The sequence below is a fragment of the Sorghum bicolor genome, chromosome 4 (assembly GCF_000003195.3).
Source record: "Sorghum bicolor cultivar BTx623 chromosome 4, Sorghum_bicolor_NCBIv3, whole genome shotgun sequence".
In the NCBI taxonomy this organism is placed as follows: Eukaryota; Viridiplantae; Streptophyta; class Magnoliopsida; order Poales; family Poaceae; genus Sorghum; species Sorghum bicolor.
In genome coordinates, this window is record NC_012873.2 from 935,639 (window position 1) to 950,215 (window position 14,577).

The 14,577-nt window shown below is 43.8% G+C and overlaps 3 protein-coding genes across 3 annotated transcripts; 1 reads left to right on the forward strand and 2 right to left on the reverse strand.

The window, feature by feature from the left end:
- On the forward strand, nucleotides 1,660-7,817 carry LOC8068220. The gene is made up of 15 exons (XM_002451336.2): nucleotides 1,660-2,035; nucleotides 2,816-3,560; nucleotides 3,643-3,711; nucleotides 3,787-3,910; nucleotides 4,436-4,547; nucleotides 4,697-4,795; nucleotides 4,886-5,185; nucleotides 5,262-5,369; nucleotides 5,669-5,740; nucleotides 5,809-5,895; nucleotides 6,151-6,222; nucleotides 6,319-6,408; nucleotides 6,893-7,000; nucleotides 7,075-7,143; nucleotides 7,312-7,817. Exons 1-15 carry the CDS (start codon nucleotides 1,781-1,783, stop codon nucleotides 7,384-7,386), a joined length of 2,385 nt encoding a protein of 794 aa, XP_002451381.2. The 5' UTR covers nucleotides 1,660-1,780; the 3' UTR covers nucleotides 7,387-7,817.
- Nucleotides 8,805-9,550, reverse strand: LOC8085198. Its single transcript, XM_021459377.1, has one exon. It carries the CDS (start codon nucleotides 9,461-9,463, stop codon nucleotides 9,170-9,172), a length of 294 nt encoding a protein of 97 aa, XP_021315052.1. The 5' UTR covers nucleotides 9,464-9,550; the 3' UTR covers nucleotides 8,805-9,169.
- LOC8068221 (catalase isozyme 3) lies at nucleotides 12,188-14,577 on the reverse strand. Its single transcript, XM_021460018.1, has 3 exons — nucleotides 14,445-14,577; nucleotides 12,818-14,224; nucleotides 12,188-12,702 (listed from the first exon to the last, which is right to left on the reverse strand). Exons 1-3 carry the CDS (start codon nucleotides 14,457-14,459, stop codon nucleotides 12,643-12,645), a joined length of 1,482 nt encoding a protein of 493 aa, XP_021315693.1. The 5' UTR covers nucleotides 14,460-14,577; the 3' UTR covers nucleotides 12,188-12,642.

The following is a 14,577-nucleotide window of genomic DNA, read 5'->3' on the forward strand; positions in this document are numbered from 1 at the left end:
AGGGAGGTGAGCATGCTGAAGTAAGTATGAATCGAGGTATTAATTGAATAGTTTGACGACAATACTAATTCAGCCAAAAAGTCTAAGCTTGTTCGTTTGAGTTTATTAGCCAAATCTGTGAGCTATTTAGTAGTGTTTTTTCTCTCACAACAAATCGGACAAAAGTATTTTCTATCATGGTTTATCAGCTAAATGATAAAGCCGTTGCATATGTATATATGCCTCATTCTTTCTCTTCTTGTTCTTTTGAAAAACTAATATTAAAGTATAAATGATAGCAATAAGCAAGCGATATACTTACAATTCTCCTTGGGCTATTTTGACACTACATAATATATAATTAATCATACAAAAAGATTTATGGATCGTCGCAAAAAAAAAACTATTTATGGAGCGCTAGCCATCAAGGAGAATTCGCCTTGTTGAACACGTCTATGGATGGATGGATCGACGAGTGGCCGACGTTAGCTGTGGTCGTACGTTAGGTTCAGGACTTGAGGTCAAAGTCGAACCTGCTTATTGTGATATCGACGTGTTGATCTCTCGATATATACGTATGTTATTACTCATGTACCCTATTGTTCATCTTAGCATAAACATATGACTTTCTCGCTCTCTTTTATTAAATTATAAGTTATTTTGATTTTTTAGTATATTAATTTTATTATATATCTAGATACATAGCAAAATCTAAGTAAAAAAAATCAAAGTGACTTGTATGAATTTGGAGGAGTAACATATACTTAGAAGATCTTAATCTTAGTGTAATCATCACTATCTTAACCTGATACGGAACTCAGGTGCTCGGGGTTTAGCCAAAGTTATGTCTATTACAAATTGTAAGTCATTCTAGCTTTTGTAGATACATAGTTTTTATTATATATCTATGTGTGTAGCAAAAATTATATATATACCTAGAAAAGTCAAAACAATATACAATTTGGAACGGATGGAGTATATGCCATTTGTCAACTTTAATTTATAAGAGTTGCAATAGTCGTTGTGGTTGATATAGGAGATGTAGTTGCTTAATCTTCACTGGATTATTAGGATTTTAGAGCTCACTGTGTAGCAAAACTCTTCTAAACATGGATACGTGCTTGCAACCTTCTTGCATCATCTAATAGGTTTAGATGAGTTTTGGTGTTGAAAGAATTGACTTAATCCCAAAATCACCTTGTTCATATAGATGTTGTAGGGCTGGTAAAACCTCAGATAACACAATAAAAAATTAGGCCAGTCCCAATAAGAGTTTTTTTTATAGTTTTATTTACATTTAATAGACCGACACATAAGTGTTTTGATGGTGTAACAACGTTTTTAAGAATAGAGAGAGAAGGCGTGATTTTCATAGGAATGAAACTCTCTTGGCTCCACTACCAACTCAATATGAATTATAGAATTAAATTTATATGACATAAAAGAATCAAACTATCCACTAAAAATGATAATTTCATGCATGTTTCATGTCATTCGTCATTGTTTTTCAAAACAATGCAGCTCCATTAAAAATGGCCAAACATATTTGACATTCCTATCCTAGGTGGAGAAACTCAAACAAAGAGGCCCTAAGCCCGCGTACAATCTGGCCTTTAGCCCACCACAAGCCAAGCCACGGTGCTACGCTTGCTACTTGTGAACACGAACTCGCAGGTCCCCGCCTTCTCGATACTACTCCGTACGTTATCTTGCCTCGGCAGTCGGCACTGCCGCCGTGACATCTGCGTCCTGTGACCTCCTCTTCGCCACTCCTCGACTTGCTCCGGCCGGCCGGCCGGCCATGGAGGCCTACGCGGGTGCTGCGCCCGCGGCCGGCGTATTCGCGGGCTACGGCACCGCAGCCACGCGCTCCTTCACCCTCCGCCGCCGCCGCGGGTCTCCGCGTTCCAGCGCCGGGCGGGTGCGCCTCGTCCGGGCGCCGCCGCCACGCGCCGCCGGGGACTCGGGGGACCTGCCCCCGCTTGACAAGTGGGACATTATGGAGCTAGATTTCGGCAGGTTCCTTGGGGAGGACCCCAAGCTTACCCTCGCGAAGGTCCGCCCCGTTTCTATGTATTCTTGCTTGCTTCAGATTATCTTGTGGTCGTGGCTAGAGAATATGATGACCAGGATAAAAATGCCGTCTTGCTCACTATTTGAATGGGAGGATTATCTTGTGGCTAGAGAATATGACCAGCATAAAAATGCCGTCTTGCTCACTATTTGAATAGAAGTTTAGGCGTGCTTTGGGGTTGGATTTTATTTCACATTGCTCCATTACCAATTATATGATCGGTGCTAGTACTATCATAGCAGCGGTTGTGTTCACTTTAACTGTCTCGGTTGTAGGCAACCCAATAAAGAATACTGCAACATGCGTGGTAATTATCTGTATACCTGACCAATATATCTTACTCCTGCTGACCATTCTTTTTTTGTTTCTTAGGGACTGTTTGGTTCCCCTTGTTAAATTTTAGCCAGCTAAAACTATTTTAGCTACTCTTGGGTGACTAATGGGACTAAACTATTTTAGCTTCTTTTGAGTCAGTGTGTTTGAAAGTTTAGCTACTAAAGTAACTAAAGTTTAGCTGGCTAAAATTTAGCAAGGGAACCAAACAGGCCCTAGTAGTATGCTTTTAAAAAGAATAACAAGTCCAAATAATAAAAAAAATGTAAATTATAGGTGCGCGATGAAATTTGAATTCCATCAGAAACACAGGAGTTGTTCCTAATTAGCTTCTGTTTACATGATGCTATCTGCTTTGCTAGTGAGTACTGAAAACATGGTTACTATCACTTCATTTGACTTGCATCTTTTATGGGATGACTCTTTCAGATTCTTCTTAAGAAGTCAGATCCGGATGCCTCATCCCTCGACGTAGAGAAACTAATTGCCACAAAAAGAGACAAGCTAGATGATATTCTGAGGGAGTGCATGGAAGCTAATAAGAAGGACCAGGGTTTCAACACATCAGAAAGTGGATCCACTTTGAATACGACACGTCCGACAACAAGCAAGCTGACCGAAGGCAAAAGTTCTTTGAATATTTCCAGGCCTGTTATGGGCAAACCTATCCAAGGTGGGCCTCCGTTGACTTTACTTCGACCAGCAGGAAGCAAACCGAAGCAAGATGAGCCTTCTCTGGTTCAGCCACGACCAGTTGGAAGCAAAGCAAATGAAGATACACCTTCATTGATCTTGTCACGGCCAATTGGGAGCAAACCAAATGTACGGGGCATTCCGATACAAGATAGTTGGCCCAGTAAAGAGAGTTTAGCTGCTGCAACAGAGTTCAGTGAGGTGGGGAGCATCTCAAGAACAAGCGAGGTGGATGCCACCTTGCGGAAACCCACCGTGTATCAGAGTGAGGATGATGATTTGAAGTCGAAGCTTAAAATCAAGCCAAATATTAACCTGAAAATGAGGAAAGATATGAACGAGGACTTAACGAATATTTCTCTCCTTCAAAAGCCAGATGTTGCAAAAGATACTTCTAATCCAGAGCAGGACAATGCCTCTGCTAGCCCTGCCACAGTTTCTGCTACAGAGGATAACAGTGAACTTGAGCCAGAATCAAATGGTGAGGTACAATTCCCCCAAACAGTGAGCCAAAAGTTAAACAGTTTTTTTGAAGCTGATGATGCATATGTTCCATATTTCAGGTCTTGATGAAAAATTAGTAACTGAAAATGTTTATGAATCATCTGGGCTTGATGATGATTCTACTGCAGGTAAGGAAGGCATGAAGTAGCTATAATTTGTTTTCATTTCAACTATTATGCTAATATTATGTTGGTGTTTTCAAGGACTACAGCCATCAGGTCAAACTTTCATTGAAGAAACAAGTACTTCTGCTGGACCAGTGGATAACCAATCAGCTACCGGCAACAATTTCTCTATGCAGGCTTTCTTGCAAGGAAAACCTAAAAGGTTCTTACTTCAGGAACTATGCAGTTATATTTTTAGCACATAACTTTTATCACTAGATATCTGGATCCTTATTTGAAGATCACATATTGCTGAAATTGTTGAAAAGCAAGGATTTGTACAGTGGCTATGAAAGTTTGATTTCACGCGTGTATTTTCTCATCATGATATTCACTTATTTTTCATAACGTTGTAGAGTTATCTAGTACATATGCGTCTTACTATTGCTGTGCTAATGCCCTGAAACCTTGTTTAAATAACTTTTACTCTTTTAGGAACATGAAATGTTCCTTACCATGTTTCGTGCACATTTAATTACTTACTCCACACTTATGTGCTTGTGATTGCATGTAGGTGATTATGACATGTACACATCTACCATTTTGATAACATATTAGGAACATCATGTGGCTTGAATAATTGAGCATTCATTTATTCCCTGCTTTTGTGCTTTTCAAAATAATTGTGTCATTAAGGTTTCATGCATGCTATTATCTTACAATTAACATGGCGTTTATTACTTTGTAGAGAAAACGAATCGACTGAAATATGGCCATCTGAAGTAGATGAGAAGATGAATTCTACTGATAATAAAAATTATGTTGATGATGGGGGAAATGTCTTACCATCAAAACTGGAGGTAATTTCCTAATATTTGAGCTAGCCTCTAAATGTTTTGCACAACAACACTTCTTAGGGTGGATATAGCTTCAATGGCATTAGGTGTTCTCCTTATAGTGCTGTACTTGACCTTTGTATTGAACTTAAGTTACGGAGTCACTAATGCAGGACATCACAGAGAGTGACTGGACAAGGTTAGAGCATTACGCAAGTACCGGAGAAAAGGTTGAGGTGGAGCTGATAAATTGCAGTGCAAAGGGATTTGTTGTAAGTTTTTAGTTAGCTTTCATATATTTTCTTATTTTGTCAAACTATACCATTGTTCTTTTCTGAGCCCTGTTATGTTTTCCTTGCCAGGTGTCACTTGACTCACTGATAGGTTTCTTACCATACCGTAATCTTGCTACAAAGTGGAAATTCTTAGCCTTTGAGACTTGGTTAAGAAGGAAGGGTGGTGATCCTTCCTTGTACAAGCAGAGTTTGGGATTAGAGGATAGTTTTGAGGTTAATGAGAGAAACATAGAACCAGAATCTAGCTCAGTTTCCAAAATAGCTGGTGAGGATCAAGAATCTCAGTCATCTAAGCCGAAGTTTGAAGATCTTATTCGAGCATACAACCAAGAAAAATCCAAGTTTTTATCTTCATTTATTGGTCAAGTATGCATCTGAATTTAGTGTCCTATTATTTTTTGTGTGTTGATATTATCATAGTTAGCATGCTGTTGTTTCACAGAGACTCCGAGTATCAGTTGTCCTGGCTGACAGAAATTCCAAGCGGATATTTTTCTCTATGAAGCCAAAAGAGAGCGAAGAATTTATCCAGAAAAAGAGAAACCTGATGGTACTTTCCTTGTTTATATTATATGCTCCTGACTAATATGGATGTGTCTACTTATGCCATCAAACTTGAAAAATCAACAAAACGTTGAATTATCTATCTAGTTGCACAGCACTGATATACTAGAGCAAGTAGGAGGGAATCAAGATGTCTTGAACTGAATATTTGACTCTTTCTTTCTGCATCACGAGTTCATGACTGAAAACCATAACATTTTTGTAGTCCCACTAACAGCTGAAATGGAAAGACACTTTCTCTCTTACCCTAATTGGTTTGCATGATATTCACTACTTATTCTGCAGGCTAGGCTCAACGTTGGAGATATTGTTCAGTGCGCTATCAAGAGATTTGTTTACTTTGGGATATTTGTTGAGGTAGATCCAGTTCTTGCTAGTGCTGTATGATCTTCATCAAATATAGCATCTGACTATTTCTTTCAAAGGTTGAAGGTGTTCCTGCATTGATTCAGCAATGGGAAGTTTCGTGGGATGACACTTTAGATCCAGCAGTTTCTTACAAAATTGGTCAGGTAATTCTGGCAGTTTGCTGTTGTGATCCTCCCTTTATTTACCATCTTCCTTTTTAGTTGTTGGCCTTTCAGAACAATATCTTATATTTTTTTTATGAGTATGTCGATGAAATGTGAGATAAAAACTCATAGGTTGTCACCTTGATCTGATTTTATCTTTTGCCTTTGAATATCACACACATTTGTCTTTGTTTTGTTTAATACTGCTAAAATGCTCACAGTGCTATAGTTTCTGAGTTGTTTTTTCATTTTCAGGTTGTGGATGCTAAAGTTATTCAACTGGATTATAATAATAGCCGCATATTTTTGTCACTTAAAGATGTAAAGGTAATGGAGCATTTCCTTTGATCCACATTTGTGAGCATGTTAATTGGTGGTTTCAATTATTCCTTTGTTAATTCTTGCACTGACTCCGATATGCAGCCTAATCCATCCTTAGGTGCTTTGGAAGCAGTAATTGGTGAGGATTTATCGCTTGGTGAAGCTCTTGAACCTGTGCAATCAGATTTTGAGGTTTGCATTAAATTATGACCTACAATAGTGTAGCCTGTACAATGAGGACCAAGCGTTCCTCCTTTCCTGTATGGGCACGTGTTACTCTGCCACTTGCATCAGCTTGTGGTCTGTAGTTTCTTTTGTGTACAGATGAATTTGTGTCACGGACTCGCGGTGCAGACATGCCTGTGTCATATAGTCCATGGAAAACATGGACTGCTCAATCTGAACTACCAATAGTTTTTTAAGCTTGGGAACTTCCCACATGATCCAGCTCCTTTTCTTTGGTTGCCTTCAATCTAAGCTACTTTTTTTTATTAATGGCCATGTCTTGAGTTTAAGAATGCCTGACCTGGATAACCAATGCCCTGAAATGGTTTATGAAGCTTATGGTCTTGTGCCGTTTTACTCTCATCTCTTTTGTCTTCTTGTCTCTTTTGATGATTCCATTTATGGCGTAACGTTCTTGTAACCCTTGGATGCATGATTGAATAATTTGTAGTGGCCTGAGGTAGATGCCCTTATGGAAGAGCTGCGGAAAATAGAGGGTGTAAGAGATGTCTATAAAGGACGATTCTTCCAAAGCCCAGGGTTAGCTCCGACGTTTCAGGTAAGATGTGCACCTTGGTTCCTGAAATTCCCTGAAAGTTTTTGTTTTTCTGAACAAAGTTGATTTCTTGGCAGGTTTACATGGCACCTGTGGTTGGTCCGAAATACAAGCTCCTGGCACGGTATGGAAACAATGTTCAAGAGGTAAGGATTTGAACCTCAGACAGTGAGTGGTTCGAATTAAACAGGATGTCCAACTCCAAGTAGATTAGAGACAGTATGCTTTTAATAGTTTTGTGTGGAAGAAGATTGAAAACGTACTATAGCTGGCCACATAGTGACATAACATATATACTATGTGCTGTTGTGCAGGTGATGGTGGAGACAACACTTGGGAAAGAAGAGTTGAAAGAGGCAATTTTGATGTGCACTAATAGGGTTAGCTGAATAGTTAGGATCTCCATGATGCACATTTGATGGGACCGATTTCTCGGGTTACCTCTCCATAGCATATATCATGGGATTTCCATGATGCCCATGAATTTGATGCGTAGAACATTTGGATGTATTTTGTTTTCTCTTCCTCCTTTTCCAGGGAGGTGTCGAAGCATATTATGCATAGGTATGTACAGAAAATCCAGTGAGACCTGATAGTGTGGGCCATGGGCTCTTGTGCTCCTGCGCTAGAACAGAGCACGCTCATGCATCCATCAACGAGATGGGCTCTCCAGCTCTGTCTTGTCCCAGTCACATATGAGTATATCTGGTTAAAGTTTCTGACGAAGAGATTGGCAAGCTAGCTGGATTGGAACAGCATACGGATTATATCTGGTTAAAAGTTACTGATAAAGCAGAGAAAGAGACTTAATTTTGTTGCATGGCTGCGGATTTTCTCTCTCTCTCTCTCTCTCTCTCTCTCTCGGAACAGTGACATAATTTGTAATTCATTTTGTTGCAACCACCACGTTTTCAGCGTGTCTCCATTTGAAGTTTCGTATGTTTAAAACCGACCAAAAATGTTTGTACTTGGAATAGGAGTGTATACAGCAAGATCCAGACAGACTTTCCTTTGGCGAAAAAGAAAAGGACCTCCAAGCTCACAGACGAGATCACACAGTAGACTAGTAACAAGTTCTTCTATGAAAGGAGTAATATATGTTCCATTTTTCTACGTGCACACTTCAATCTTTACAAATTTCCCCGCAATAATACTTTCTACATTATAGATTTTAAGTTATTATGACCTTTTTATGTATAAAAATATTTGTTTTGGACGTGGCTAAAGCATGGCCTGCATGCGTTAGGCGCGCCACACGATGTCTCCTTCCTCGCGCTGCCCCATTCCCCTCCTTTCTCCTTGTTTCGACACGTTCTCCCTCTCCGACAATGACTCTCGCCCCCTTGCTCCCTGCCCCTAGCCCTGCCGTGATGAGCTAGAGTTTCGCCGAAGCTTTGTGACTGCCCTAGCTCGCTCACGGCAACCGCCTTCTCACCCCTCTCATCGGAGCTCTGCCATGGCCATGGAGCTCCCCCGCCCTGATCTAGCCCAGTCGTCTCTACTGCTGCCAGGGCCCTAACCGCCCTTTAGTCATCCTATCGTCTAGTCAGCCTTTCTCCCACTAACCCCATCTTTTCTAAGCTCGTCGAAGTTGGGGAAGAAGGGGGTGGCGCGGGTTGAAGAGGGGGAGGAGGACATACCTCGCTGGAGTTGAACCTATCGTTGCCCTGAAACCCTAACAGTGGGGAGGAGTTGTGGGTGCAAGTGCAAAAACGTGGAGGAGGTCGCCGCTAGATGGACAAACATTTCTAAGGGGTGTGACGGCGTGCGTGTAGACCGAGCATTTAATACCGGCGCGCACGCTCTCTAGATGTATAAGGCAAAGCCTACACCTTTTTTATGCGTCTAGATATAGACTATTTTCATATACAATTTATGTAACTAGGAAACTCGATCAAGAGTCATCGACTACTTTGAAACTAAGAAATGGATGAAGTACATGGAGGCCATAAGGCATGTATGGGTTTGGCAATTTGCGCTATTGCACAACATTATCATGATTATGATTTATGAACAATGGCGATGGCAGTAGCGGGGGTTCAGTTCAGCTTCCTGATTCCAGCAGACGCTGATTGCAGTCCAGGGCTCTGCTCCTACCGTCCTGCTCCGCAACGCAAAGCCGTCGTCGCAGAGATCCATCCGGTATTCCGGTCGGACGGACGTGCAGCGCCATCACTGCCGCCGGCGCCGCCGCCGCCGCCTAAAGGCCTGGCCCCGGGCCATGTGCAGCAGCTTGGTGCGGTGGATCTTGCGGAACTTGCGGCGGAAGGCGGGGCCGGCGATGAGGCGGCCCCACCTCTTGCAGACGAGGGCGGCGTTGACGAGGCTCGCGGGGTCGTCGGGCGGGAGGCGGAGGAGGAACTCCTCGACGAGCTCGTCCATGAGCGCCGCCGCCGGCGGCGGCATCTCGACTGGTGTGGTGGGGGACAAGCGAGCTGGGCTTTGCTGCTCCATATGCATATGCATATATGGACACAGATGGGCCTGTAGCACTCTGCCACGAGTTTAGGCCCGAGATGAGCCGACTCCGTGGCGAGATTTTTTATACTCCCTTCACCTTTTTTTTAAAAAAGAATGTCTTAACTAAGTCGAACTAGCATAAATTTAAGCTATGTTTTGATTCATTATATGCTAATAGTTAGCTGGCTAATAGCTCATATCTTATATTAGCTAGATATTAACTAGAGGGTGTTTTTGGATGCACAATAGCTCATATCTTATATTAGCTAGCTATTAACTAGAGGGTGTTTTGGATGCACAACTAATTAAAAAATGCTACTAAGATAGATATTAGCTGATATTATCACATTTGGTCCAACTAGTGAGATAGTTATTATCTAGAGATTTAGCTAACCATTAGCTATTTTTATTAGTTGGTAGTTGTTTGGATTCAAAAGAGATAACTATTAGCATATATCTATTACCTATAGGGATCCAAACAAGGTCTTAATTAATTAAGTTTACAAAAAAGTAGTATCAAGATTTATCTTATCACATATCATAAAATATTAGTCAGTTGGTCAAGTTTAAGATGAGTCGACTCATCAAAAAGCAAGAATGTCATTTTCTGAGGACAAGGGGAGTAGAGTACTATCGGAATTTGATGTTTTAACGCAACTAAAGCCTCACCACATAGATAACTCAAAAAGGAAGAAAAATGGAAACTTGCATTATTATTCATGGCCTACTCTAAGTCACCACCCTCACAACCATCGCTCATGGCTGATGTGGATCTTCGCGTCGAGCTGCTCCACGCCCACCGCTCTTTTACCCCATCGTTCATTAACCAAGGCAATTGCTCGCCCACACAAACGATTCTTCTAGCTCATTGGTTGCACTCCTTCACCTCTCAATTGTCGACTCCTTCACTACGTACTTAGTTTCCATCACCACCATTATGAGCCTGTGCCAATCATACAAAGCTTGAACTCCCAACCCTCCAACACTAATTAGGCCTAAGGCCTCTTCATCAATCCTAAACCACTATGCCTAGCAGGGAAACTCGCCTAGGGATGCAATGTCGACCTTGACCATTACAGGTGCATGGCACCAATATTAGAGCCTATTTGCCTCATGTTGTTCTAGGCCCCAGCCTTCGAACATGGGGTTGCTGCTAGGAAGCTAGTGAAACAAAAAGGAGCGTAGACTCTAAGCTGAGATAATGGAAACTGTGAGAAACGTTAGGGTTTCATTCCACTGTGTCCTTTACAACCTACTGGAGGATCTATTTATACGTGTTCGGAAACATACAAGGGGACCATAATGCCCATCTAACTGCCCTAAATTCGAGGTATATTCCAATGCACCAAGGCAAAACCATCCAACCTGCCTCCAACCATCCTTGATTGGCGGCTCTCCACGGCGCCAGCTGTCACGGGACCACTACGCCTCCACACCAGTGATAACTTCCTATCGAGCAACGAAACGAATCAATGATACCACCTGAAAGCGCAAATATATATGATAAATCATGGCGAAATGCGAAAGCAAAGCAAATAGGTCATCATCCAATCATGCCATTAGAGCGGGACGGTAGGATCTTGTTAAGGATGAGGAGGCCTCGAGAAAGCGGGCTATCCCCCAACACGAGAGAGAGAGAGAGAGAGAGAGAGAGAGAGAGAGAGAGAGAGAGAGATAGAGAGAGTTCTCATATATGAAATTAAGGCATGGACGAGGTTAATACATCAACACATAGGCCTCACTGTATTGGTGGGAGTCCAAACACGTGGCCAACCACGATTTAGTATTTACATATATATCTTTAGCAAATATTATTTCTACAAACAAACAAAACATGACTTGCATAATCACATTCATATTTAAATTGCTCAAAACATAAGAAATTAACGCATTAAGGGCAGTTTGGTAGGTATGTTCCCATGCTCTTAACGGCTCGAGCTCTAGGTTAATGACACTAATGGGCACGAGTGGAGAGGTACGACACACAAAGGGCTAGGGCGGGGTGGGATGGGGGCCTGCATGAACTTTGGATCCACAAACAAAACCTAGGTACGGTGAAGGAGGGGCTTCATGGTACCACTGTTAAGCTCCGCTCATCACTTCGTCGCATGGAGGATGAAACAAAGGTTGTCTATGAGGTCTAGGCACAGTGACAACCTCACCTCCTTCATTAACGTAGGTGATACGAAATAGGCAGAGAGATGGCGTAGGAGGTGAGAGGTGTAGGGAACACAACACATTAATGGGGAGTGGGCCCTCCTCCTCCCCCTTCCACTCGATTCATTTGTGGAGAAGGCCAAAAATCATTTTTTGGCAACATTCTTTGGCTTCCCACGTGTAGCCAAGCGAAAGGTGCGCTGCCAAATAATCTCTAAACTAGAAAGTGCATGAGTTGTAAAATAGGTCACATCGATGTAAAACATGATGATTGCTATTACATATATAGAGGTAAATATCAGTTAATATCGAGCCATGTCGTGGGTAGATTTATTTATAGGTTTAGTGGGCCAGTATTTTTTGAGGTTTTATTTCACTATTTTTAAGAACCTTATATGTGGAAAACAGTATAGACAAGTTTTATTCCTATAAAACTTTATCATATCTCTTTATCAGTTTATTTAATGCTCATCACTTTCATTTGATCTGTCTAGTGATTTTGCTGCCGTACACATGGACTATATCACTAATATTGTCGCACCGTTTTTTTTACTGTCTCGAGGGAGGGCGTAATGATGCAATATAACTTTTGCTGCTTTTATTTGATAACTCGATACATATTCAGGTTCAGGTAGCAAGGTACATGCATGTAATGATAACGAAAACAGAGAGCCATTTCGCTTGGCTTGCATTGTTACAGACAAATCCGGACACGCGTACACGGACTATAGTTTGGGCTGAGGATATGCATCCATCTGATGCGCATGTGCAGTTTTGTCGTAGTCTACTAGCTCTTGACATGTATACGTATGTCTCATGCTCATGCTGCTCTTCTTATTTCTTGATTCTTGACTTGACGACAATGACAAGGTAAGGAAAGGACGAAAGACGAACGGCGGTGGACGATTAGTACTGAAGAACAACTCGGACACGCCTCACTCAACCACACTCTTATTCATATTCACTTCGTTCACTACTAGCAGTAGCAGTAGCAGCCAGCTGCAGCTCCATCCTCGCCATCATATCACTCACATGTTTGGCTTCATGTTGAGCCGTGTGGCAATCTTCATCCCCAGCGATGCGTCGCACTGCATGCACATACATATGCCATCCAGAGATTACTAAGCTAGCTTCATAAACCGTGCATGCCGTAAAAAAAGAAAAAAAAGATTTGATTTTTCAGTATATAGATATGTTATTTACCTTTGAGAGGAGGTCGATCCAGATGGACCTGAGCTCCTGGCTAACCTTTGGATGCCCCAGCGAGTCAGCAAACCGCCGCACAAACCTCTCCTGCCGATCGGCGTCCCAGCTCCGGTACCTCTCCCCAGGCTGCTTGAAATCATTCGGCTTCCGTATGGTCTCCTTCTGCCTCTTCCCCACCACCGGCCTCGCCGGGATCGGCACCGGCGGCGCCTGCCGGAGCGGCGCGTGCCTGGACGGGTAGTAGTCCACCTCCTCGTCCCGGTGCATGAAGTTCATGGCGCCGTCGTAGTGGTTGTTATGGTGCGCGCATCGCGGCGCGTTCACCGGGAGCATCAGGTAGTTGGGCCCCAGCCTGTAGCGCTGCGTGTCGGCGTACGCGAACACCCGGCACTGCAGCATCTTGTCGTCGGAGTAGTAGATCCCCGGCACCACCAGCCCCGGTCCGAACGCCAGCTGCTCGTTCTCGTTGAAGAAATTGTCCACGTTCTTGTCCAGCACCAGCCTCCCCACGGGCTGGAGTGGCAGCAGATCCTCCGGCCATGTCTTGGTGTCGTCGAGCGGGTCGAAATCGTACTGGTCCTCCGTGTCCGGGTCCATCACCTGCACGAACAGCTTCCACTCCGGGAAGCTGCCGGCGGCGATGGAGTCGTAGAGGTCCTGCGTGGCGTGGCTGTGGTTCCTCCCGCCGACCAACGCCGCTTCCTCGTCGGTGAGGATGCTCCGGACGCCGCACGTCGGCTTCCAGTGGAACTTGACGTAGTGGGACTTGCCGGCGGCGTTGACGAAGGTGTAGGTGTTGACGCCGAAGCCTTCCATGTGGCGGTAGTCCGTCGGCACGCCGACGTCGTCGAAGAGGAAGAAGAAGGTGTGGAGGCTCTCGGGGAGATGCGACAAAAAATCGAACACGCGCCAGTACTCCTGCACATGCGATCTCGGGTTGGGCTTGAACGCGTGGATCACGTCGGGGAACTTGATCCCGTCGCGGATGAAGAAGACGGGGAAGTTGTTGCCCAGGAGGTCCCAGTTGCCCTCCCTGGTGTAGAACTTGACGGCGAACCCGCGCGGGTCGCGGATCGTCTCCGGCGAGCCGCGCTCGTGGATCACCGTGGAGAAGCGGACGATGACGGGGGTCCGGACGCCCGGGGAGCGGAGGAAGTCGGCGCAGGTCAGCGACGCCACGTCGTGGGTGCACTCGAAGAAGCCCTTGGCGGAGGCGCCGCGCGCGTGGACGACGCGCTCCGGGATGCGCTCCCGGGCGAAGTGCGCCACCTTCTCGATCAGGTGGTAGTCCTCCAGCAGGATCGGCCCGCGCGGGCCCACCGTCAGCGCCTCGTTGTCGTTCCACACCGGCGCTCCGGCGTTCGTCGTCGTCACCGTCGTGTCGTGGCTGCTCGACGGACGGAACTGCATGATGCATATATATATATATATATATATATGTCCATTATTCATTCGCGAGTGCATGAACAGGGCATCATGCATGCATCCATCATACAGTAGTATATATGATATGATTTCTATATATGTATATATATAAGTTTATAAAAATCAACAAATTAAAGTAGCTTCATTAGATAGGTATCCATGGAGCAGCTATAGGAATAATTAAGAAGCTTGAGCTCACCTTGGTGGGATCCATTATTGTGATTCGGCTAGTGAAGTGTGCAGTGTTGTAGATGAGTGTGGCTTACATACTTGCTCTCCAAATCTTTTGCTGCTTAAATAGCGGCGAGGTGAGGAGTGGCGTCACCTCCCGG

Excerpts from the sequence above, each read along its gene's own strand:
- LOC8068220 (XM_002451336.2), top strand. The coding sequence starts at position 1,781 with ATGGAGGCCTACGCGGGTGCTGCGCCCGCGGCCGGCGTATTCGCGGGC. Across the intron at positions 3,561-3,642 it reads ACTTGAGCCAGAATCAAATG|GTCTTGATGAAAAATTAGTA; the intron begins GTGAGGTACAAT and ends TCCATATTTCAG. Across the intron at positions 4,796-4,885 it reads GCAGTGCAAAGGGATTTGTT|GTGTCACTTGACTCACTGAT; the intron begins GTAAGTTTTTAG and ends TTTCCTTGCCAG.
- LOC8085198 (XM_021459377.1), bottom strand. The coding sequence starts at position 9,463 with ATGCATATGCATATGGAGCAGCAAAGCCCAGCTCGCTTGTCCCCCACC.
- LOC8068221 (XM_021460018.1), bottom strand. Across the intron at positions 12,703-12,817 it reads GGATCGACCTCCTCTCAAAG|TGCGACGCATCGCTGGGGAT; the intron begins GTAAATAACATA and ends ATGTGCATGCAG.